Source organism: Cetorhinus maximus, chromosome 3 (assembly GCF_964194155.1).
Source record: "Cetorhinus maximus chromosome 3, sCetMax3.hap1.1, whole genome shotgun sequence".
NCBI lineage: Eukaryota > Metazoa > Chordata > Chondrichthyes > Lamniformes > Cetorhinidae > Cetorhinus > Cetorhinus maximus.
The window spans coordinates 140,542,401-140,569,857 of record NC_135881.1 but is presented as its reverse complement, the minus strand read 5'-3'; the positions used below and the strand labels follow the sequence as shown (position 1 = coordinate 140,569,857).

The 27,457-nt window shown below is 43.1% G+C and overlaps 1 protein-coding gene across 1 annotated transcript in view; it reads right to left on the bottom strand.

The window, feature by feature from the left end:
- The window catches only part of nek10 (NIMA-related kinase 10), a 348,724-nt gene that overhangs the window by 127,158 nt on the left and 194,109 nt on the right, over window positions 1–27,457 (bottom strand). Inside the window, exons 23-25 of the mRNA XM_078535698.1 lie at window positions 22,147–22,360; window positions 5,848–6,031; window positions 5,078–5,164 (exon numbers count right to left, since the gene is read on the bottom strand). Coding sequence (XP_078391824.1) covers window positions 5,078–5,164; window positions 5,848–6,031; window positions 22,147–22,360 — 485 coding nt within the window. The remainder of the gene's footprint in view (window positions 1–5,077; window positions 5,165–5,847; window positions 6,032–22,146; window positions 22,361–27,457) is intronic.

Sequence of the window (27,457 nt, the reverse complement as noted above, 5' to 3'; positions counted from 1 at the left end):
GAATTTTCGGGGTGAGAGGGGTGGTGCATTCCTCACACCCCAACTGAAAAATCCGTGGTCAGCTCGCCCACCCAAAACACGGCAGGAGAGTAAAATTGTGAGACGTTAACACCGCTTAAAGGGGAGATGCATTCTGGCTGTAGCAAATGCTGGAATTGTTTATGCAAACAACCATGAGCAAGAAGAATTCTGGATGAGAGTGGGCTCCAAGATTTTCTGACACAGCACTGGAGGCCTTGGTTGAAGAAGTGCAGAGGAGGAGTGATGTGACCCATCTGCATGGGCCCAGAAGGCCTTCCAAACAAACTTTCAGGAAGCAGTGAGAGCAGATGATTATGGCCATCAATGTCAGGAGTATAGCCCTGAGGAGTTGGATGCAGTGTCACAAGAAGTTCAATGGCCTCACGTGAGTAGCCAAGGTCAGGGAGCGCCTCTTCAAATGCATATTCCACAACTGCCACACTAGACTCAGGCACTGCTGAATGCATCACTCTCCCATCACTCAACTATCAACAATCACTACCAGTCATAACTCAACACAACATTCACATGCCTCGCCTCACACTCTCACTTAGCTCTGCTGCAAGCTAAGTACTCACATCTCACATCTTGCACACTCTACCAGCTATTCAACGATGTCAGCCACATCATGTAAACACATTGCACTGCATTCACTGACACACTTCAATCTCTCTTGCAGGATGAGGTGACGCACAACCAGAAATGGAAGCACCTAATGGTCAGAGGACAGGCACGGGTTGTATGTCCTTAAACCCCAGGGAGGAGACGATGCTCGCCATCATTGGAGTGACCATGATTTAAGGCTGTGGCCAATGGCAGCATTGAAACCACTGAAGGTGATGGAGTTCTCGCATCCTGCTTCCACTTCATCCCATAATCTCTTCTGATTTAGAAACTGCACTTGGTGTGTGTATGTACTTTTTGTTTTCCATCCCTCCCCTTACCACAAACCTACCCTTGTGTCTTTTAGATACCCAAGAACTGCTATCCACATGCTTCTTTTCCACTGCCAGGCAGTGGAAAAGAAGTGGAAGGGCAGGAAGATGGTGATGATGAAGAAACACTGTCATTCATTATCACACTTGCAGCCATCAGCTCAGATACTGGTACTACTTATACTTTAGAGGGTAATCTACAGGCGGGATGTACAAGTGATGAGTCATTGGGCACGAGCGGCTTGAAGCCCAGGTAGGAAACAAGAGTTGCTCAAGTGCCAGCTTGCTATACATTGAGGCCACACAGGAGTTCTGCTGCAGAAGACTCAGATGAGTAATTTGATTGGGTGGTCTACAGAAAAAGGATGATGGGTATCAACATTGAAATACATGGAGCATTGGGTAGCATTCCAGAATGTCTGTGGCACTGTCAAAGATCATGGAGGAATCAGGCACCAATTTGGCATGGGCTTTGTGAAGAACTTGGAGCTTACCCTTTCCAGCATGGAATTTGAGGCCAACTCCATTAGCACTCTAGAGCATTCAGCCATGAAGAAACAACTGATGCAGATGTCGCAGTTTCTATTGCAGCACAAGCAGATGTCACCCAATGGTTGGCTGGTGCAGTGGAAGCTCTGACTTCTGTGGAGCACAAACCAGCTTTCCTCTCTCAAATCTTGCAGCCAGCATCTCTTATTTTTACAGACAGTAACAGATGCTTTTGGTCGAAATGTCCACCTTTGCAGTCTGGGTCATACAGGTCAATGACCAACAGCAGTTTCTGATACTGGACACAACTAGCCAGTCTCAGGTGAATTCCTTGTACTGCCAATTAATTTAAACTGAAGTTGATGAAGGTGGAAGTTTACAGGCATTTACAAAAACATTTTGTTCCAATTTCAAGATGACTGAAATTACTCTAAATCGTGCATGGAAATATTTTTTTCAATCTGTAACTGCATAGAATATAGTGACAATAGATTTGGTAGTGTGATCTGGAAATGGTATTTTTCAAATTAGTGTGTTTCACTAACCTGGAAAAGGCTGTCTAAAATGAATTATTCTTTACCTACATTCAACTTTACAGGGGTAGTTTTACAAACTCCTGGTGCAGAGTTTTACTTGCTGAAGGAAAAGGCTGGTAACTTGCTGGAAATCACATGGCAGAGGGAGAAGAAAAAACTTGCTTTGAACCTGCTGGTTTTGAGGGGAGTCTTGTTGGGGAACAAGCTGAGGAAGGAAGGCTACCCTAACTGGCTCCCTCTCTCTACCTTGCCTAAAATTGTGTGTGGCTATCAACCTGTAGCCAGAGAACCCTCATCTGAGTGTAAATAGTCTGCATTTGGACCTGCAAAGCTGAGACCAGTTGGTGAGAACTTCCAGATGTCCACCAGGACCAGCAGCCCATCTTCATATGAGGGAATTCTAGGTCAACAGTATCAAGACCCTGCAGACTTTATCCTTTATTTTATAATACTCATCCTCTAAAGCTCATCTTTGCAGAGAGACTCTATCTGTTTTGTCCTTTGTTTGTCTGTCTGGGAATTCTTTAGGAAAAGATAGACAGTTATACTTCTGATTACAATTGTGTGTTAATCTGTACTTGCAACTTGTTAAAAAGAAACTTCATTTTATAATAGAGTCATTCTGAGTTTATTGAAAGAAGCCTGGTTGAAGACTCTTAAATTCTGTCATCAGTAAGGGAATAGACGATTGGCTATTCTGATGAGAACATTAAACTTTTAAATTAATGGTACGGCCTGCGGAGTAGTGGGGCTGGATCAAACACGCACTCCTCCCATCCTGGTCGTAACACCAATCAATGGTTAAGAAATTGGATAGGCATGTATTTTGAGTGCAGAGGTTGCAAGTTGCAACCTGTTCCAATAGAGATGGGCAATACATAAAATTGTTGCACTCATTCCACTTCCAGACTTGTAGCATAGCCCAAGCAGCTTCCGCACTGAGCTAGTCTCTGCATTGCTGGTGGTCATTGTTGACTCCAAAGGGCCAAGTTGCATTCTGAACTAACCCATGCTTAAGACAGTCCTCCCCCTTTGAAAGCGCAGTCCCTATGAAAGGGAAGCTGCAGCAATGCACTGCAGGCTTCTAGACAATCACTTTGGAACATTCAGGGTCAAAGATGGTGCATCAAGCCAGGAAAAGGGCTCTGCGCTTCATTACTGCTGACTGGAGGCACTGGACAGGTAGGTGGGGACCATGTTTCCATCAGTGGGCAGGAGGCCTTCTGGAAACAGCCTCAGAAGAAAAAGGGAGCAGATGGCAAGGGAGGTTAATGCCTAGTGTTGCTCCCAGGACATAGCAGCAGCACAGGAGGAGTTATGCTCCCAGAACACTCTTTGTGGGTAGGGCCGTTTATGGAGGACCCTCCTTCCTGCTTGCAGAACTTCCCCCTTACTGCCTCCTCCTCTGGATGTCGTCCTCATGTTGCAGATCAAATGGTATTGCAAATACTTCCATACCTCTGGTCAACAAAAACTCCAAACTGCTCCAACTCTCTGTGCTTTCACAAATTCTGCTTTAGCTAATCTGGTAGCACTTACAATGCATTTATCCTGAGTCAGTCTGCAAAACCTACCATCGTCATCTGCAACTCATTGAGTGGCAGTTTAATTTGTCCCAGAAGGATCCATCTTGCTTCATAATGTTTATTGTTTCAGGAGTGATTAATGATGATGCTGTGTGCACATTCATTCATCAAATTTGGTATCCTGGCATTGCATTAGCTTGTTTGGGTCACTGACATCATGATAGCATTTAAAGTCTTTAGGTACACACACGGGATTGTACCTGGATGCATCACTACAATTTAATAACACCATTAACACCATATGGGCTACACACGAAGCAGCCAGTGACACAAAATGTAGAAAGAAACCTCCAATTAGGTCAATCATCTCAGTTCCAGGACATCATTGCAGGAGTTCCACAGGGTAGTGTCCTGGGCTCAACCATCTTCAGCTACTTCATCAATGACCTTCCTTCCATCATGAGGTCAGAAGTGGGGATGTTTGCTCATCATTGCACAATGTTCAGCACCATTCACAATTCCTCAGATACTGACCTAGTCCAGGTCCAAATCCCACAAGACTTGGACAACATCCAGGCTTGGGCTGACAAGTGGCAAGTAACATTTGTGCTCCACGAGTGCCAGGCAATGGCCATCTCCAACAAGAGAAAACTAACCATCACTGAATCCCCCACTACCAACATCCTGGGGTTACCATTGGCCAGAAACTGAACTGGACTAGCCATATAAATACTGTGGCTACAAGAACAGGAGAGGGGCTAGGAATCCTGCAGTTCCTGACTCCCCAAAGCCTGTCCGCCTCTACAAGGCACAAGTCAGGAGTGTGATGGAATACTCTCCACTTGCCTGGATGAGTGCAGTTCCAACAACACTCAAGAAGATTGACGCCATCCATGACAAAGCAGGCTGTTTGATTGTTGTCCCATCCAGAAACATTCACTCCCTCCACCACTGATGCACAGTAGCGGCAGTGTGTACTGTCTACAAGATGCACTGCAGGAAGTTACCAAGGCTCCTTAGACAGCACCTTCCAAACCCATAACTGCTACCATCCAGAAGGTCAAGGACAGAGATGCATGGGAACCACCTGGAAGTTGCCCTCCAAGCAACACACCATCCTGACTTGGAAATATATCATTGTTTCTTCACTGTCACTGGGTCAATATCTTAGAACTCCTTCCCTAACAGCACTGTGGGTGTACCTACACTACATGGTCTGAAGTGGTTCAAGACAGCTCACCGCCACCTTCTCAAGGGCAATTAGGGATGGACAATAAATGCTGGCCTAGCCAGTGATGCCAACATCCCTAATGAATAAAAAAAATGTAGACCTCCATAACACACAACTAGTCCAGAAATATATTTCCAGCAGGAGAGCCTTTGAACCAAAAGTAGAATTTGTAAAATTACTCCTTACAGTTGATTTAAATACACATTGCAATTTCACAAAAAATATATAAATTCCAGAATCCATTCATTTTACAGATTGACAGATGTGCTGAAGCACTTTAAAATAATAACAAACTGGTGTAGATAGTTGTGTTTTTTTTATATAATCCATTACACTTACTCAGGGTAGAATCCTTTATGGGGCTAGGACTGGATCTGCCAGAGTGATCTGAGATGTTCAATTCATTATCCACTTCTGAACATACATCTGCAGTATAACAGAAAGAAAAACTAACACATTTTAAACTGAGGACATATGAGAACAGTATTAGCAATTTACAATTTCACTGGTTTTCTATAGGTAGATAACATAGGAACATAGGAGCAGGAGTAGGCCACTTGGCCCCTTGAGCCTGCTCCGCCATTCAATTATATCACGGCTGATCATCTACTTCAACGCCACTTTCCCATGCTATCCCCATACTCCTCGATGTCAATAGCATCCAGAAATCTATCGATTTCTTTCTTGAACATGCTCAATGATTGAGCTTCCGCAGCCCTCTGGGGTATGGAATTCTAAGATTCACCACCTCTGAGTGAAGAAATTCCTCTTCATCTCGTTCTTAAATGGTCTACCCCTTATTCTGAGAATAACCATTTTACATAATCAAGTATGATAATTAAAATAACTGATATCCTTAAGAATACTATGAAAATACTAATATACAGTCCTTGTAAATGATTATATTCTAATTGTGTACAAAATTTCTGAAATATTATTTGACAATTCACATTTTCAAAATGTCAAAAAATAATTTACAACATAAAATATATTGTAACCAAATTATTTGTATTATTAGTTCTGGATAAAGTAACATTTTAGATGGATTAACCATTTATTGCAGTACATCATGTTTACCTATTTAATGTTGTTAAGAACCTCGATTATACCTTTTTCTGTGTTTTCTGCAGAATTAATGTTCTCAAGAAATACTGCATCATTCAGTCTCTCATCCCTATCTTTAACAAGCAGTGCATGTGTGTCATCTAATGGGTTATCACTTGTTTCCGATGACTCACTCTTCAGACTGGCTGTTCCACTGCTGCTTCCCAGACTTGACTTATCATAATGCTGCTTAAATTCAAGAAGATAAACGTTAATGCAGAAAGATAATTTAGCATTTTACTGCACAATTTACTACATAATACAACAAATCTATATTGCAGCTTAATTGTTGTGGAAGACACTTGCAAGTTCAATGGACAATGTGTGATTAAAAATATAACTTATATTTATTTGGTTGGTCAGAGGGATCCAAGAAAATCCCTGTAGTGCAACATTAAATTAAGAATAGAATTGCCGTAGCTGTGAAGATATTCCTGGATTGGCCTGAATGTTTCACTTTGCTGAGGGCAAAGAGCAGAAAGGGTCAACCAAAAAGAGGAGAATGTGGTGATGGGTGAAAATACAACGAGAGCCTCATCAGGCTGGGTCCTGAAGAACGCAGCTGCCAGACTGAGCTTGCAGCAGCTGATGAGAGAACCAAAATAAGGGAAGAACTTTCATGACTGTCCTCATCAATCTACCTGTTGAAGATGCATGTGTCCATGAGAAAATTGGTAGGAGTGACCACTGCACAGTCTTTGTGGAAGCCAAGCTCTGTCTTCACATTAAGAACACCCTTCAATCTGTTGTGTGGCAATGCCACTGTCATAAGTAGGATAGATTAAGAACAGATTTAGCAATTTAAAATTGAGTATGCGTGAGACACTGTGGGTCAACAGAGGTTGAATTGCATACCACTACAACCTGTAACCTCATGGCCCAGCAAATCCCTCATCACCATTATCCCAGATCCCATTCTTTCAGGCTGATTTTGAGGTTTTCATGTTTTGACATGCTATGCATATTAATTTCCTATATTTTACCCACTGCACATTTTTGCACATACATACAATACATATACCTGGTTCAATTAAGAATGTAGAAGAGCATGTTGAGAGCAGTAGCAGGTGTATCTGAAAATGCAATGCCAATCTGGTGAAGCTACAACACAGGCTAAACAGTGAACGCAGCATGTTTTAAACGGAGCTAAGAAATCTCACAATTGATCAGTTGAAATTCTGCAGCCTCACAACATTCAACCATGATTGGTGGTGGACAGTTAAGCACTTATTGAGAGAAGAAGGATATATGAATACATGCAACCTCAATTATAGCGGACTCATACACGTGAACGGATACTCAAGGACGTGCATTTGAAACCATCCTCAACCAGAAGTGATGAGTGGATGATCCATCTCTTGCCTCCTCTGGAGGCGCTCAATCATCACAAATTCCAGTCTTCAATTGATTTACTCCACACGATATCAAGAAACTGAGTATATTGGACACAGAAAAGTTTATGGATCCCCACAACATCCCAATCCTTCAGGTCTCAGCTAGTGTGGTCACCTGTGGTGCTACTGAGCCGCTCTTAATGATGGATATTGAAGTCATTGCAGTCGATTGGCTATGGCTAGATAGATAAGAATGGAAGCTGGTGAATGCAGTCCCACCCAAATGGATGACAGGAGAATGACATTGGAGGAGCATGATGTGAGGTCAACCACATCAAAAGAATGGAAAAGGATAGTTTACTATGATCACAGTTATATAGGATGTAATTTGTTACTTTGGTAAGCGTCATTTTGGTACTGTGGCAAGGGTAGAAACACTGATTATTTGAATGCATTGGAATAGTTTTTAATACACATTCATTAAAGTTAGATCTTTGTGATAGTGTAATTTTCTTTCTTTTATTTTCATTATTCATATATATATGTTTTTTTAAACGAACAAGCAATGTACCTGAAACAAATTTCCGTATGGATAGGAACATAGCACACAGGAACATAGGAGCAGAAGAAGGCCATAGGGGACCAAAACTGTACACAATACTCAGGTGTGGTCTATCCAAATTTTTATACAATTAAAGCAAGACATATTTACTCCTGTACTCAAATACTCTTGCGATTTGCCTTCATAATTGCTTGCTGCACCTGCATGTTAGCTTTCAGTGACTTATGAACAAGGACACCCAGGTCTCTTTGGATGTCAACAATTCCCAATCTCTCACCATTTAAGAAATACTCTGCACCTCCGTTCCTCCTACCTCATACTTAACCACATTGTATTCCATCTGCCATGTTCTTGCCCACTCACTAAGCCTGTCCAAACCATAAGAACATAGATATGTAAAAAGGAAAAGATTTGCAAAGACAAATATGGGTCCATTACAGGCAGAGACAGGAGAATTTATAATGGAAAATAGGGAAATGGCAGAAGAGCTGAATAATTACTTTGTATCTGTCTTAATGGAGGGAGGTACAAAAACACTTTTGTATCATCCTCTCAACACATATTCCCACCTAGTTTTGTGTCATCTGGAAACTTGGAAATATTACATTTGGTCCCCGTATCCAACTCATTGATATAGATTGTGAACTACTGGGGCCCAAGTACTGATCCTTGTGGTACCTCACTAGTCACAGCCTGCGAACCTGAAAACGACCAATTCATTCTGACCCTCTGTTTTCTGTCAGTTAACCAATCCTCAATCCAAGCCAATATATTACTCCCTTTCCCATACGGTTAAGCACATCAGCTACCTGCAAGGTATTCAAAGTTCTACTGCTGAAGAAGATCTGATCATCTATAGATGCATAGAGCTCGGTGACTAGATCCTGACATGGCTAATAATGTAGTCAGTGCTTGGTGATCAGTGCTGAGAGTGAACTTGCTACCAGAGATACATGTGTCAATGTTCAGAAGCATAGATGCAGGCTAGTGCTTCCCGCTCTCCAGTAGAGTATTTGCATTCTGTTTCCGACAATGGACATGATGCATAGGAAATTGGTTGTTTGCTTCCTTCAATGTACTTTAAGATTACAGCTCCAAATGCATTTCTTGATACATGACATACTTTTATGCACTTGGATTGAAATGCACGAGGACTGGCAGAGATGCTACCTTCACCTCTAACATGTCAAACATTGTTTGCTATGTGATTGTCCATTCCAATTATGCATCTTCGCACAGTAGCCTTTGAAGTGGATCCATTATCAAGGAATGATGCTTTTATTAGTCTGGGTCTTCAGCCAAGCATTCATGAGGGCAGCATGAACAGCAGGGACAAGTGATTTTGACAAGTGATTTGAATTGTTGACTTTGCTTCGCACCTTTAAGTGGTTATAATAAGTTGTTTTTCTGTGACCTCTTTTATCAATGTCTCAATGTTTATTTGGACAAGATTAAGAGGTGTGAAGTGTTTGAAGCTTCTGTTATTGGTAATTTAATGGTCTGTCTGATTGACACTTTTATAGGGTTGTAGGAACAGCAGTTTTTTTAAAGAACATTTCTAAATAATTTTTCTCAGCAGTTCCACACTTGCCATTGTTATTATATGGCTCATTGATTATGTACATAGTTCATGCTGGGTGATTGGGCATGGAAGTGGCATGAGTTGGCATGGGATTGATATGGAGAGAAAGAGGGGGCCATGGAGAGTTGCTGGGTGGAGGCGGGGGGGGGGGCATGTGTTGGCATGGAGAGTGTCAGGGACCATAGGGAGAAGGTGAGAGAATGAGGGATTGTGAGGAGTGAGGGCTAGAAGGTCTAACTGCTTGTATTAAAACTGGAACAAAGTCCCAGAGAACCTAAGCGGGCCTTTGAACCAGCCCGCCCCTGCATTGGTCCACCCCCTTGACTGCTTAGGATCTGCTTCTGGGGTTGGCAGGCTGGCTTCCTTCTGCACCCACCTCCCCAAAGTGAAAATCAAGGGATCCGTGACCTTTTAAACTGAGGCTGATCTGCCGAGTCAGGAAATTTCCTGATTCAAGCTACCTACCCACGATTTCTACTGTGCAATTCTTAAAATGATCTGGTGCTTTACCATCTGTGATGCTATGTGTATGCCATATTTCACTCTTGGGAATAGATTCCTCTACATGTTGAACCAATGAAGTCTTCTTCTTTGATGACCTGAAGAGTTGCTGGGGTTGGCATGGAGAGTGTGAGGGGCCATGGGGAGTAGGTGAGGCAATGAGCTGCTTGAATACTCACTGGCCTTCTGCCCTGAGGCAATGGATGAGCATCGCCTTCTTGTGGATGGCTGCTACCTGCAGTCCATCCGTACTTATCACTAGCAACTACGTCTTGAACCCTGAAATCTATTGATCCCATAGCAGAGGTACATCTCCCAGCAAAGAAAGGAAAGGTGCTGGGGCCAGTACGTTTAAAATATTCTCCATCTTCGTTGCCAAATACTGAGTTTTGCGCCTCAGAGATATGCAGAGATGGCACACCAGGTTCTATTTGTGAATGGGACGTTTTTACAAATGCTTTTAAAATGTATGCTACGTCAAGCTTCTAGCTTAGTTTTTGTTTCTCAAACCACCTACAGGCTTGACTAACAGCACACTAGCCAGAGAAAATGAACAGGCACACACGATTAAACAGCAAACAATTGAACATGACGCCTTCATTGTGCACGCCTCTGATACAATATAGAGGCCTTTATGTTTGGATACTCAGGGTATACCTCCCACTGAGATACTTTTCCATTCCACCCTCTTCCACCTCTGCTGAGATACCTTCTTTACACTAGCACCCTTCTCTCCCCCTCCTAACATCCTGAATTGGCCTCTCACTTCCTCCCCTTCCCTCTACCCTCTAACTCTGCTTGGTCTGAAAACAACACTTGGTCTTAACTATCTATGTGCAATGCTATGAATAATCAACTGATGTAACAAAATAAATCAGAAATAATCTTGTATATTAGATTTTAAGGTAACTGTCATATTGATACTTGCATTCTGTTTTAATACAATGATTGTGCAACACAATTATAGCTTTCATACCCTGCAACAAAGTAGAACTTTTTGCAGGCACAGATTCAGGAGGAAACATTTGTTTTTTTCTGTTAGGTTCTTCTCTATGTTGAACACAATAATGAAAGGTGACAATAGTTTAATTGCTCCTATTACAATTGATTCAAATTTATAAAGCAATATTTTTAACTTAATTTTACTGTTGTTATTGCTTCTCAACAACTGGTTACTTAGAATGGTCTCTTCATTTCACCCCAATTTTCTAGCAACTTTTCCTCTAATTTCTTGCTTTCACTGTGAAATCTTTCTTCTGTTCTTCTCTATTTATCACAATAACAACCCTGCCATCCACCTTTCCAGTTCTCTCTTCAAAGTGCAGACATTTCTGAAAGGGTAACAATTACTCTCCAATAAAACATACAAGAGGTCTTTCTCCATGCATATCACTTGGCTGCATGTGAGCAACAATGACTCATTTGACTCCAAGAACTATCTCAGCTGATCTCACTCTGTCCTCAATTTTAATAACCAATTGCTTTGCTTGCTGCTCTAAATGCATTCAAAAAGATTTTTTCCAACAAAGAATCGTGAAATTATACATGGGCTCAAAAAGAATGTGGGATGCATTTTACATGCCCCTGCCTGGCAGGGGGAGGTATTTAAAAAATAGAGTGGGTGCCCATCCCCACCACCTTCCCGCCCACCCCCGAGTTCACTCCTATAATGGGGGCATGGGTGGGCGCTGAAATTGGGAGCCTGCTCACCATATTTAAATAAATATTTAAGGATCAATTAGGCTTGTAACCGAGCCAATAGACCCTAATAATATACTACCCACGCCACAAATGTATGGCGTGGGAAGAGGGGCAAAACTGCGCAGCTTGATTTTTTAAAACAAATTCTTCAAAGGGCGGGGAGGAAGGAGGGGGTACCCTACCCCAAGATAGAACCTTCCCTTTCTTCTTATCCACCTACTGCCTTAAACCCATCACACCCACCCCCACCCCCACCCCCAGTGGCTCCCTCCCTAACCTGACCAAACCCTCCTTGGCCAAGACCCCTGACTTAACTGTTTCCACGGACAGTTGGGCTTTCTTCTGCTTCCCCATTGCAGTCCTGGCAGCGCCCATTAATGTGTTTTTGGAGCTGCGGGGTCTAATGGAACTGCCGGCAAATCCAACTGGCCAGCAGCTCTCGAGGTGAGTGGCGGAAGTCCCACAGGCTGCCCGCATTGCTTTATGGTTGTGGGTCAGGCCGGCATGCAGCGGGACAGATCCATGCCGATTTTGCTTCTGGGGGAACGGGAGGGTAGGTGGGGAGGGGGGTGGAGGCAAGCTGTCTGTGCCCCTGTAATATTCTGCCCAGCGTTTATGATTCGTATGCAAATGGTGATAAGAGAAAGCATGAATGCCTTTGCATTATGAATGGATGCAATTGACAATTCTTCTCCCTTTATTAAGGAAACCCAGCACCAAATTGCTACAGGCAAATCATGTTTAACCAACTTGATTGAGTTTTTTGATGAGTGTTGATGAGGGTAACATGGTTGATGTGGTGTATATAAACTTCCAGAAGGCGTTTGATAAATTGCCACATAATAGACTTGCCAGCAGTGTTGCAGTCCTTGGAATAAAAGGCAGCATTGATAGTTGGTTAAGTGACAAGAAACATACAGCAGTGGTGAATGAAATAAAAATGAAAATGCTAGAAATACTCTGCAGGTCAGACAGCATCTATGGACAGAGAAACAGCATTCTGATGAAAGTATTTCTGTTTTTATTTCACATTTCCAGCATCAGCAATACTTTGCTTTTGTTGGAGTAGTGGTGAACTGTTGTTCTTCAGACTGGAGCTACAGTGGGGTTCCATAGGTCGATACTAGGACAACTACACAGGTCCCTGAAGGCAGCAGTTCAAGTAGAGAAGGTTGTAAAGAAGGCATATGGAATGCTCTCCTTCATTGGCAGAGGTATAGAATATAAAAGTAAGGATATAATGTTGGAATTGTATAAAACACTGGTGAGGCCACAACTGGAGTATTGTGTGCAGTTCTGGTCACCACATTACAGGAAGGACGTAATAGCTCTGGAGAGAGCGCAGAGGCGGTTTACAAGAATGTTGCCAGGGTTAGAAAAGTGTAGCTATGAGGAGAGATTGGATAAGTTGGGGTTATTTTCCTTAGAACAAAGAAGGCTGAGAGGTGACTTGATTGAGGTGTAAAAAATTATGAGGGGAATAGATAGAGTGGACAGGATAAAATTGTTTCCCTTGGTGGAGAATTCTAGAACCAGGGTACATAGATTCAAGATAAGTGGCGGAAGGTGTAGGGGGGACATGAGGAAGAACTTTTTTACACAGAGGGTAGTGGGTGTCTGGAATTCACTGCCCAAGTTGGTGGTAGAGGCAGAAACTCTAAGCTCTTTTAAAAAGCACCTGGAACTGCACCTTAAGTGCTGTAAGCTGCAGGGCTATGGGCCGGGTGCAGGAAGGTGGGATTAGAAAGGGCACCTGGGTGTCCTTGGGCTGGCATGGACAAGATGGGTCGAATGGCCTCCTGTGCTGTAACTTTTCTATGGTTCTATGGTTCTAACTGCTTTCTTTGATATATATTAATGGCTTAGTCTTGGGTGTACATGGCAAAATGTTAAAATTTGTACATGACACAAAACTTTGAATTATTGTGAACAGTGATGAAGATAGTGATGGAATTCAAGGGGACATACATAAATTGGCGGAATGGGTAAACACATGGCAGATAAAATTTAACGCAGATAAGTGATACATTTGGGTAGGAAAAATGAAGAGAGGCAATATAAAACAAAGGTACAACTCTAAAAGGGGTGCTGGAACAAAGGGACACGTGTATATGTGCACACATCACTGAAGGTAGGAGAATACTGCAGGTGCTGGAAATCTGAAATAAAATCAAAGTGCTGCAAAAACTCAGCCAGTCTGGCAGCATCTTTGGAGTCATAGAGTCATAGAGGCCTACAGCACAGAAAAAGGCCCTTCAGCCCATCGAGTCTGCGCCGGTCAAACAAGTACCTAACTATTCTAATCCCATTTTCCAGGACTAGGCCCATAGCCCTGTATGCCTTGGCATCGTAACTACACATCCAAATATTTCTTAAATGTTATGAGGGTTTCTGCCTCTACCACCCTTTCAGGCAGTGAGTTCCAGATTCCCACCACCCTCTGGGTGAAAAAATTCTTCTTCACATCTCCTCTAAACCTCCTGCCCCTTACCTTAATTCTATACCCGCTGGTTATTTCCACCAAGGGGAAAAGTTCCTTTCTGCCTACCCTACCTATGCCCCTCATAATTTTATACACCTCAATCATGTACCCCCTCAATCTCCTCTGCTCCAAGGAAAATAACCCCAGTCTATGGGGCAGTCTCTCCTCATAACTAAAACTCTCCAGCCCAGGCAACATCCTGGTAAATTCCCTCTGCACTCTCTCCAGTGCAATCACATCCTTCCTATAAGGCGGATTCCAGAACTGTACACAATACTCTAGCTGTGGCCTAATCAACGTTTTATACAGCTCCAGCATAACCTCCCTGCTCTTATATTCTATGCCTCGGCTAATAAAGGCAAGTATCCCATATGCCTTCTTAACCACTTTATCTACCTGTCCCGCTACCTTAAGGGACCAGTGGACATGAACACCAAGGTCCCTCTGATCCTCGGTGCTTCCCAGGGTCCTACCATTCATCGTTTATTCCCGTGCCTTGTTTGTCCTGCCCAAGTGCATCACCTCACACTTATCCAGATTAAATTCCATTTGCCACTGATCAGCCCATCTGACCAGCCCACCTATATCCTCCTGTAATCTAAAGCTATCCTCCTCAATATTTACCACCCCGCCAATTTTTGTGTCATCCGCGAGCTTACTGATCAACCCTCCTACATTCAAGTCTAAATCGTTTATATGTACCACAAACAGCAAGGGACCCAACACTGATCCCTATGGAACCCCAATGGACTCAGACATCCAGTCATAAAAACACCCCTCGACCTTCACCACTCAGCCAATTCTGGATCCAATTTGCCAAATTGCCTTGGATCACATGGGCTCTTACCTTCTTTATAAGTCTCCCATGCGGGACCTTATCAAAATGTTTCGAGTGCAATATGACAATTCTGAAGAAGGGTCACATTGGACTTGAAATGTTAACTCTGTTTCTCTCTCCACAGATGCTGCCAGACTGGCTGAGTTTTTCCTGTACTTTATGTTTTTATATTGAAGGTGGCAGGAAGATATTTTAAAAGCCATGGGTTTTATAAATAAAGGCATAAAGTAATTTATTTTTTCATGGGTATCACTAGCTAGGCCAGCAGTTATTATCCATCATTAATTGCCCTTGTTCAGAGGGCATTTTTAAGAGTCAACTGCATTTCTGTGGGTCTGGAGTCAGGAGGCCAGACCAGGTGAGGATAGCAGATTTCCTTCCCTAAAGGACATTAGTGAACCAGATGAGTTTTTATGACAATCAACAATGGTTTCATGGTTATCATTAGACTTTTACTTCCAGATATTTATTGAATGCCACCATTTGCTGTGGTGGGATTTGAACCTGGGTCCCCAAGGCATTACCTTGGGTCTCTGGATTACCAGTCCAGTGACAATACCACTATGCCACCACGTCCCCTGCCTTTATAAAACATGGGTTTGGCCACAACTGGAACAGTGTGTTCAATTTTAGGCACTACACATTAGGAAGGATGTGAAGGCCTTAGAGACAGGACAGAAATGATTCACTAGAATCGTTCCAGGGATGACGAACTTCAGTTCATGGATAGATTGGGGAGCGAGGGCTGTTCTTCTCAAGAAGATAAGGTTGAGAGGAGAATTGATCAAAGTGTTCAAAATCATGGAGGGTCATGACAGAGCAGATAGAGAGAAACTATTCCCATAGGCCGAAGGCTTGAGAACTAGAGGACAAAGATTTAAGGTGATTGGCAAGAGAACCAAAGGTGAAATGAGGAAAAACATTTTTATGCAGTGAATGCTCACAATCTGGAATGCCCTGCCTGAGAGGGTGGTGAAGGCAAATTCAGCTGTGGCTTTCAAAGGGAATTGGATAAGAACTTGAAGGGAAAAAACTTACAGACCAGGGGGAAAAGGGCCAGAGGAGTGAGACTAGTTAAATTGCTCTTGCAGAGAGCCCGCATGGGCTCGATGGACCAATTGGGCTCCTTTTGTGCTGTAACCAGTCTCTAAATCTATTCTTCACCTCTACTAGATGTTACAATATACTAATATGTAAGGCCCTTATTTTTCACAAACTGTCAGTTTTTTAATGAAATGCACACAATTTAAAAGGTTGTGCACACATAAACTTTTGGAAATCTATCATAATAGTAACCAAAATTCAAAAATACCTATAACACTATATCAAATATATATTTTTATGCCGCATGAAAATTTATTTTATCAGCTTTAGCCAATAATGTATGCTAACTGTAGTAACTGACGATATAGCCTCTCCTGCTGTCTGTCAGGGTCACGTGATGTTCGTGGAAGCTCTGAACAATGAGCTTTCAGCATGGGTAATCTGGGGGGCGGGGCTTCCTGACGAGGGTCCTGATCAAGCATGTAGCATCTGAAAAGCTCTCTGTGATAAAGCTTATCTGTTTCTTGTTGAAACTTGACTGGTCCGTCAAGTCATTACATTTGGCGTTAAGGGTGAAATAGCTCCAATGCTGCACCTCGCCTTGTTAACATGAGTACATCAAATCTTTAAAAAAAAAGGGAAGGGTTACTCACCAGTCATGCCACTCTTCGGCAAGATTGATCCTTCCCACGTGACAATGGGAAACTAGGGCCAGTATGTAGAGCGCCTTGGTTTTTATTTCGCAGCGAACAAAATTACCGTGGAGGAAAAGCAGAAAGCAATCCTTTTGAGTGTGTGTGGTGGCAAGACATACAATCTTATCTGCAGCCTGATGGCTCCAAACAAGTCCAATTCTAAGTCCTTTAATGAATTAAAGAACCTTGTGAAAACGCATTTCCAGCTGAAGTCATTTGTGATAATGCAGTGATTTAAGTTTAGCTCCAGAGCTAGGGCCCCAGGAGTGTCCATCGCAACCTATGTAGCGAAACTGAAGCAGTTGACAGAACATTGACTTTGGAGACACATTAAATGATATGCTGCGGGACTGATTAGTTTGCAGAGTTCACAAGGATGCCATTTAGCACCATTTACTCACAGAGGTCGACTTTGATTTGAAGCGCACCCTGGAAATATCACTCGCCATGGAAAGTGCTGCAAGAGACTAGCAGGGTTTGCAACACATACAACATGGCACTGTTCTTCATGTGGGGTGGGAATATACTGCCGGGCGTGGCACGAAACCAGAGACACAGCAGCAAAGTGAGAGGCAATGTCCACTTTTAGAAACATGAAAAGGCCTAGTAGAAACACTTCAGCAGCGACTCCAAGGTTAATTTGATATAGATGTGGGGGTGACCACAGACCAGACACCTGCAGATTCAAGGAGGCAGAATGTCATTACAGCCATAAGAAATGTCACGTAGTAAGGCAATGCAGGCAAAGTCAAAACAGCCCATAAAGCAGCAAACCAACATGATTGAATTGAAAAATACAGCAGAACCTGAAGCTGCCGATACTGACATCTAATCCCTGTATAACATCACCGCTGTAAAAACCAAACCTATCACTGTCACAATCCAAGTTAATGGGAAGATATTAATAATGGAGGTAAATACAGGAGCCTCAACCACAGTGGTGGGAGTGCACACATTTAAATACCTAAAGGAAGGTACCCTGCCACTGAATCTGGAGTGGACAACCGCTAAATTGAAGACATACACTGGAGAATCTATACAGATAAAGGGCATCACCGAAGTACCAGTGTCTCGTAGGCAACAGACAGCTCAGTTTCCAGTGATAATAGCAACAGGAGAATGACCTAGTCTTCTGGGCCATGACTGATCCAAAAAATCAAGCTTGACTGGCTGAAATATTTCACCTGAGAACAGGAGGAGTTCCTGAACTGCTAAGGAAATATGACAGTGTATTTTGGGATGAATTAGGAAAGTTAAAAGACTTGCAAGCAAAAATATATGTGGATCCTCAGGTGACAGCACGTTTGTTTAAGGCCAGATCTGTGCTTTATGCGTTGAAGGAGAAGGTGGATGCAGAACTGTGCTGGTTAGAAAAGCTGGGCATCATCCAACCTGTCCAATTCTCGAAATGGGCAGCACCCATAGTTCCAGTGGTTAATCCTGACCAAACCATGCGCATTTGTGGGACTATAAATTGACCGTAACCAATGTAGCCAAACTAGATAAGTACCCCATTCCAAAGATAGACGACTTATATGCAAAGCTAGATGGAGGCAAGTCTAATACAAAATTGGATATGAGCCAAGCTTATCAATAATTAGAGCTGGATAGCATGTCTAGAGGATACGTGACTATCAACACACACAAGGGCCTTTATCAGTATACTCGCCTGCCCTTTGGAGTATTGTCTGCATGTGCAATCTTCCAAAGGACAATGGAGAGTCTTTTGCAAGGGCTTCCCCAAGTGGTAGTGTACCTAGATGATGTTCTGATCATAGGTTCAACCGAGACCAAACACTTGGCCAACCTGGAGGAGGTGAAAAGAAGATTCATGGAAGCCAGCGTATGATTAAAGAAAGAAAAATGTACATTTCAAACACCAGAAGTCACTTACCTGGGTCACGGGATGGATACCATGGGTTTGCATCCGGTAGAAGAGAATGTTCGGGCAATAAAGAATGTACCCTCACTGTCCAATGTAACCGTGCTTAAGTCCTTCTTGGGTACAATCAACCACTATAGCCACTTCTTGCCTAACTTATCAACTGTGTTAGAACCATTACACTTGTTAAAAAAGAATCACCGTTGTTCGTGGAATTCACAACAAGAAGAAGCCTTTGTGAAAGTACAGAAACTGTTGCATTCGTTGTGTTTATTGGTACACTATGACCCATCGAAAAAATTGGTATTAATTGTGATGCTTCTCCTTATGGTGTAGGAGCTGTGTTATCACCTAGAATAGAAGATGGATCAGAAAGGCCCATTGTCTCGAGAACCTTCTCCACAACTGAGAAGGGTTATTCCCAACTAGAAAAGGAAGGTTTATCGGTTAGTATTTGGAGTGAAGAAATTCCACCAGTACCTTCATGGACAACATTTCACCATTGTGTCGGACCATAAATCATTAATGGGTTTATTCAATGAGGATAAGGCCTTTCCGCCAATAGTATCAGCAAGAATACAACATTGTGCTTTGATATTATCTGTGTATCCGTGTACTTTTATGTGCCATCCTGGCTTACATATTGCAAATGTGGAAGCACCCAGTCATCTCCCGTTACCAAGTAGCATTGTGCATGCTCCACTGCCACAAGAAGCTGTGCTAATACTGAATTTCTTAGACTCTTCACCTGTGTGAGTGAAGCAAATTAGAAGTTGGATGAACAGACATCGAATTTTGTCAAAAGTCAGTGATATTGTTTTGCAAGACTGGTCAAATTCACCTGTATCTGAAGATGAGACCATTCCATTCCTGAAAAACTGAGTTAGGTTGTCAAGATGGAATTTAGTTCTGGGGATCAAGAGTTGTCGTTCCTTTGCAACGTAGAGAACCACTCTTGACAGAGCTTCACAGTGCATATCCAGGCATGTCAAAGATGAAAATGCTTGCGCAAAGCTATGTCTGGTGGCCAGGCATTGACAGTGACATTGAAAGCATGGTCAAGCACTGTCTCCAGATATTGCCTGTTTCAGTTCCACTGTATCCGTGAGAGTGGCCTGGTCGACCCGGGGTTTAGACTACATATTGGGCGGAATTTTCCCAGATTTGCAGCAAGTGCAGTAGTGGGCGGGTAAAATGGCGTCCTACCTGCCAACGGCGATGGCAGGTTTTTGCGCCATATTGTCTCAAACCCTCCTCATTATTTATGCATCCCGGGAAACACGCCGTTCCCATGGCGGGCGGGCTCTCATTCTCCCTCCAGCCATCACCCCGCTGTTGCATCATGCCAGCTGTCATGTTTAAAAGGCAGCCGCCAGCACAGCACTCATCGCTACCAGCTCACCACCGCTGCCCGGGGGTCATGGTCAGCAAAGGAAAAAAGACTGCAGCCTCCTGCTTCAATGACGGGTCCCTCGAGCCACTGCTGGATGCCGTGGAGGCCCGACGGGGTGTCCTGTACCTCTGCTGTGGCCACAGGATGGGCAGCAATGTCACCAAACCAGCTTGGGAGGCAGTGGCAGTGGCGGTCAGCACAAACACCCTTCAGAATGGGACAGCCTCCCAGTGCTACAAGAGGATGAATGATCTCCTCCGTCTGCCAAGGTAAGTCACGCTTTTCATCACTCTCAACTCACACTCACAAACCCATTACACATCCACAGGGCCATCACTCACTGCCAGTTCAAGGGACATCACCATTCGCTCTCACACACACTTGTGTTGTCCTCAGCCCGTCCATGGGACCACTCATCGCCCACACAGGCCAGGCACATGTATCACCTGGCTCGGCAGGCGTCCTGATACACTCCCCCCATTTCTATCCATGCAGGACAAACTGGCACACAACAGGAGGGAAAGGCGATGATCGAGACTGATCCTGTGCTGATGGTGAGGTCGGCGCTGCTCTACCAAGTGAGGATCCAGCAGTGCAACATCCATCAGACAACCATGCTGTGAGTAATGTGTTCCATGCCACAGACCACTGCCATGCACTAATTATCTCACCTTGCTTCCGCAGGCACATCACTCCAAGAGCCGATGGAATCAATGGCCCAGGGCCTCCAAGCTAGTTTGGAAGGGACATCCGAAAGGGAACCAGAATGCAACCTCCTACAAGTTCTGTCACAGGGCTCACCCACACCCGCCGCCAGCGCAGAGACACACACCTCGGTGGGACCTAGCTCTAGAATAGGCACGGGATCATGTACTGGTGAGCACAGTGCACAGTCTGATCCACACCAGGCGGTGGCAAGGACTTGCCATACCCCCGGCATTCAGAGGACTGATGGAGGCCAGGAACCTGTTGAGTCCGAGTCAGATAATGACCCTCTGGACTCGGTCATGTCACAGCTGTTGGAGCTGCAAAGGCAAACTGGGGAGCATCAGGAAGGGATGTCCACTGCACTCCTCAGATTGCAAGGCACGATGGAGGAGTCCGTCCATCTTCAGGCTGAGGTAATAGCGTCGGCATGTAACCATTGTCACAGAGACAGATCCCTTCCAGGAGGAAGTGGAAGACAGAATTGTTTGTAAACATGTGGACCATATGCATGATAGAGAGACATTCCAACAACAAACTATTCCGCCTGTGATTAATGTTGAACCATCAATTCCTGTGGAGACAGAATGACCTATAGACATGCCTGATCTCTCTGTAGAGTTACCTAACCCTGAACTGTCATTTTCTAATGAGGTATCTTGTGCTGCAGTTCCTGATCATGTCGATCCTGTGGAGGAACATCAAATGGTACAGCTACACTGCTCTAACCGAATAAGGAAAATACCTCAGAGACTTAGGCTGGGATTTTCCAGCCCCGTCGTGGGCGGGACCCACCGCGGGCGAGATGGCGCCCCAGCCAGAAGTCCATTGACTTGCGGTGGGACCGGGAGATCCTGGTGGCAAGCGGGTGCGGAAAATCCCGCCCTTAATGTTTAATTACCTGAAGTTGTATATGTGTAATTGTTGGAAATGCAAATGTTCTCTATCAATAGAAATTTTAAAAAACTAAAGGGGGAGGAAATGTAGTAACTTTGGATAGAGCCTCTCCTGCTGTCTATCAGGGGTCCTGTGATGTTCGTGGAGGCTCCGACTAATGAGACCTAAGCATGGGTAATCTGGGAAGCATGGCTTCCTGACGAGGGTCCTGATTGAGCATGTAGCATCTGAAAAGCTCTCTGTAATAATGTTTATCTGTTTCTTGTTGAAACCTATATGGTCCATCAAGTCATTACATTAACACGGCGGGTTACTTCCATAAATATCTTGCAAGCTCTATTACTGAACAAATATTAAAACATGAATTGAACTATTAAATCAACTAAAAAATTTAGAAGTACTGTAACAACCTGATTGGACCTCACCGTGTGAGCTTATATTTGTTTGCAGCCATGAAATGTCCCACAAAATAATTAATACTATTGTATTTCAACGTGACTCGCATCTAAATGGTTATTTTTCAGGTTTAAGTTCAGTGACAAAAAAATGATGCCCAGAATATAAAAGGCAATGAAAAGACAGGCTTCATACAAAAAGAGGTCATGACTGAATATTTTTCTGATTCTGCACAGACTGTAGCAGACTACAACTTCCATAACATTGCAACAAAGAAGATTATGATGCTTACATGTGATATCATGGAGATCTGGTGGTGGTAAGTCATTACATTTCTGTTAGCTTCCATGAAGTATCTCTGTGTGCGCCTTCTCTCCCGATCAAGCTTCTTCTCCATAGTTATCTGCATTGTGCATAAGTTATCCATGTATTTCATCATAATATCTGAAATCATCGCACTTACTTCTACAACATCTGGTCGTGCTTCTGAATCAGAGGTCAAACACCTGTAGGAATTGATTAATTTATATAACAAAATCAAAATGAAATTCAGTTTCTAAATAAAAATGCAATGATTTTTAAGGTTGTGTATTCATTTGTATACACACATATGCCTACATACATATTATGTACATTCCAGTATCACATGATACACTGTAGTTAAAATCATAAACATTCTGTATGGATGCTGAGTATATTTTCAAAATTCTAAGAAAAAAGTTGAATAACGTGATAATATATTAGCATAACCTAATAACATTACCTAGCAAGGACAATTTAAAAGTGGCAAAATCTGCATTTCTTTGATGTTCCAGAGCATGAAACCTGTCTAAAAGCAACTATGGGCTCCACTTCCAATGCTGAAAAGGTTTTATACCTATCTTTTGCAAGTATACAATGCACTGCTGACACCAGAGGCAGCAGTGGTAATTTCACCTGTGACAGCAGCTGCCGGTCCTGCCTCCATTTCTAACATCAGGGTGTAAAAAGATATAACAGCTGCACCTCCTAATCCGGAGAAAATTGGAGCACAATATCAAATAGGACAGACTCAGAATAATTGGGTCCCACCCCATTTTCCAGCGCCACAAGTCTCCACCCATCCAAAAGCATTGAAATCTTTAATTGCAGATTTTCAGGGCCATGTTCTTTATATTGAGATGTACTTCCATATTTAATAACCACAATTTCAATTACAATTGAATAACCTCTCATATCAGTTGCTTGGTTCACTCAAAACTTGCTCCATTAAAATAATTTCGTAATTTCCCAAAGGAAGTCATAGTGAAAGGGGATGTAGTTAAGGCATTGGATGGGCTAAAAATTGATAAAGAGGATGTATTAAAATGATTGGCTGTACTTCAAATTGGTAAGTCACCAGGATTGGGTAGGATGCAGCCAAGGATACTGAGGGAAGTAAGAGAGAAAATTGCAGAGGCATTGGCCATAATCTTCTAATCTTCCTTAGATACAGGGGTGGTGCCAGAGGACTAAAGAATTGCACATGCTAAATCCTTTTTCAAAAAAGGGTATAAGGAAAGAGCGTAAGGATAAACCCAACAACTACAAGCCAGTCAGGTTAATCTGGGTGGTGGGGGTGGGAAAGCTCTTAGAAACAATAATGCAGAGCAAAATTAACGGTCATTTGGGCAAATGTGTATTAATTAAGGAAAGTCAGCATGGATTTGTTAAAGGCAAATTGAGTTTAACTAATTTGATTCAGTTTCTGACAAAGTAATAGAAGGGCTTATGAGGATAATGCGGTCGATGTGGTATACATGGACTTACAAAAGGCATTTTGATAAAGTGCCACATAACAGGCTTGCCAGAAAAGTGAGGCTTTGGAATAAAAGAGACAGCATGGATATGCAGCTGGTTGAGTGACAGGAAAGAGAGAATAGTAGTAAATAGTTGTTTATCGGACTAGAGGAAGGTAGGCAGCAGGGTTTCCCAGGGTTGGTACTAAGACAACTGCTTTTCTTGAAATATATTAATGATCTAGACTTGGATGTACAGGGCACAGTTTCAAAATTTGCAGATAACACAAGATTTCAAAGTATTGTGAACTGTGAGGAGCATAGTGATAGACTTCAAGAGGACATAGACAGGCCAATGGAACGGGCGGACACATAGCAGATTAAATTTAATGTAGAGAAGTGTAAATTGACACATTTTAACACAGAGAAACTGTTCCCATTGGCAGAATGGTTGAGAATCAGAGGACACTGATATAAGATGAATTGCAGAAGAACCAAAGGTGACATGAGGAAGTACTTTTTTAAACAGTGAATGGTTAGGCTTTGAAATGCACTACCCGTGAGTCTGGTGGAGGCAGGTTTAATCTAGGATTTCAAAAGGGAATTGAGTAAGCACCTGAACATATAAAGTTTGCAGGGCAACAGAGAAAGGACAGGTGAACTGGAAGAGCTAAGTTGCTCTTGCAAAGAGCTGGCATGGACATAATGGGCTGAATGGCCTCCTGTGTTATAATTATTCTTTGATTCTACTTCGTGGCAGTAGACACAAGCCTGACAAAAATTCATCCTTAGACGTTTGACTTCTGTGTAGTCAATCCTTTATCCTTTCCTCACAATAAATGCTGCCCAGTCCATTCCCATACACCAGCTCTAGCCTTTCTCTCTCAGATCCCATAAGATGGATTCCCTCCATCTTATGCAGCAATCTCTGTTCCACATTCTCTCTTGATCTCAGTGCCCAGTCAAAACATCTCAGATTCTCTCTTGTGTTGCAACAGAACTTATATAACAGAACACTGTCTATTACAGGGCATGATATGCATATTTCTATATGACTAAATTTTATTGATTTAGAACCCGAGGCTTGATTTGATAGCTATTTATTAAAAGAAACGTGACTCCAGTATCTGGAGTACAGAATACCGCTTGCCTAGATGTTGAGGAATAAACACTGAGTCAACCAATCTCATTAAAACTCTGTCTCTCTCACAAGGGATTCCAGTGTTCACCTTTGAAGATCTCGCCTTGGAATTTTCTCCAAATGTCACTCCAACCTGGGCGGCCTCAACAATGGCCCACTTAGCAGGGTTTAAATCTCATCTCCCAAGGCTCTGTTCCCCTGGATTCCCAAGTCTGCATTCCAACATCAACTCTCAAGCACAACTTCAGCTCTTCGGCTGTGCTGAATACTACTGGATACTACTGCTCCAAAGGGGTACCTTCACCCCAACAGCCAGCCCTTGAGTCACCAACATTCTACTGCCTTCTTAGATCTTCAGGGCTTCTCCTGAGTTCCCATTACTTAAATTCTGCCAACTGTAGCCCTTTTTCTGTTAGGGCCTCTTTCTATGCTCCTCCCTTTCTTTCTTAACTGGGACATTTCCTTGTCCCCTGTCTGGGCCTTCCTTTGGGGCCTTTCCTTGGGACGTCTCCTTGTTCCCTCTTCCTGGGATTCTGCTCCAATATGGTGGTCTGCTCACAGGTCACATGATCAGGGTTTTCACACCATTTAGTTTTTGCACAGAGCACTGAGCCTGTTCTCGGCCCAAAGAACTGCAAAACGCCAGATTGCGCATGCGCTGACTGCTCCCAGTCTGCGCATGCATGAAACTCCCGAGGCCTTTAGAAACCTAGAATTCCCGGCCTCCGCCCAACTTTAAGTTTGGATCTTGTAACAACCCAAACTGGGTACAGTGAGCAAGTGTCACTCAATAGCATTGTCGATGGCCCATTCCTTTGCTTTGCTGATGATTGAGAGTAGGCTAATGGGATATAATTAGCAAGATTGGATTTGCCCTACCTTTTGTGGCTAGGTGATACTTGGGCAATTTCTTCACTTTGTTGGGGAGGTGCCAGGGCTGTGGCTGTCATGAATAGATGCATCTGCAACAGGTAGATTGATGAAAATGAGGTCAAATAGGTTTTCCCTCATGCTGGTTCTCTCACCATCTGCTGCAGGCCCAATCTGGCAGATATGTCCTTCTGGACTCAGCAAGAGCAGTCGGTTATGGTGCTACTGAGCCACTCTTGCTGATCAACATTGAAGTCTCCCGCTCCAGAGCACATTCTGTGCTCTTGCTACCATCAGCACTTCTTCTAAGTGGTTTTTAACATGGAGGAGTATTGATTCAACAGCTGAGGGAGGGCGCAAGGTGGTAATCAGCAGGAAGATCCTTATCCATGAGGCTATATGGCGTCTGGAGCGAGTGTTGAAGATTCTCAGGGCCACTCCCCCATGACTACCACTGTACTGCCACTTCTGGTGAGTCTGACCTGCTGACTGAACAGGATGTATACAGGGATGGCGATGGAGAGGTCTGGACCTTGGCTGTAAGGTATTATTATGTGAGTATGAAGAAGTCAGGCTGTTGTTTGATTAGTCCATACAAAAGCTCTCCCAATTTTGGCATAGATCCTCAGAAGAGGGTTGACTGGGCTAGATGTTTCTTTGTGATGTCTGAATCAGATGACTAGCATGGTTGAGTGCTCTGTCCAGTTTTAACCTTATTATGCTTCCTCATAGTGCTTAGATGGAACCCAGGGGCTTTCTAAGACATTTCAGATGCCAGTTAAGACTTAGCTACATTGCAAATGGTCTGAAGTCACATAGATATCAGATCGACTGAGGACAGCAGGTTGTCTTCTATGAAGGGCATTAGTGACCAGATGGATTTTTTCAACAATCCCATAACTACATGTTCTTAAAGGATAGGCCTGAATGGGTTGGTGATTGGAGTAGAAGCAGGTGAAATGAAAGTGGAAGTGCCTAGACTAGAGAAGGGGGTGGGGGGGTAGTGCTGTGGAAGAATCTTTGCTGAGGAATAGAGATACAAGCCATCATTCTCAACCTTGTTGCCCCAGCAAGATGATTAAGCACTGCAGCACTGCACCATATCCTTCGGGTGATGCATCTGACCTTTACATTCTCTGCCATCTCCCTCCAAGTCTGCTGCAGCTTCTGCCTGGGTAGATCTGTTGGTGAGCCCCCAATCTACACCACCAAAAGCGCTATTGCTGCATCAGTGAACATTGAAGCTCTTGAATGAGATCTTTTACCCAAATCTTCAAATTAGAACTTCAACAGACTAAAATGACACTTGCTTCAAGTGACAAAAGTACACTTTAAATAGGCATTAGACACAATGAAAATCAGGCCCTTAAATTCAATGACTTGCCCATCATTACAAAAACATGTAGGTAGCTTGCTAATGAGATTCAAATAAGAACCAAAAAATTCCAGTCTCTCACTGATGACAGTGGGTTGATGGCTTGTTCAGTCCAGTGATGTCCGCCAATAGTTAACATCAGTCACCTCATCTCCAGAGGTCAAGAAAAACCCTTAAATCTTTAGTATTGAGCCTATGGTTATGAACAGTCTGATAAACTAAGTTAAATAGATCACATAGTAGAAAAATTCTAATATAAAAATGAGCACCTCTGTGAAACTTCTGTTTCTTGAGCTGCCTGCATAGCAGAAGCACAAGTTTTCTCCTAAATTGACAAAAATAGTTCTCCAAAAATTATGCAAAATGTTGATAAGTTTATTCTCTTGAATAGGTACAGAAAAAGGAGCAGCCACCAAAATTTAGTGGACTGTTAGCATTGAAAATACCTCTTTGAATATCC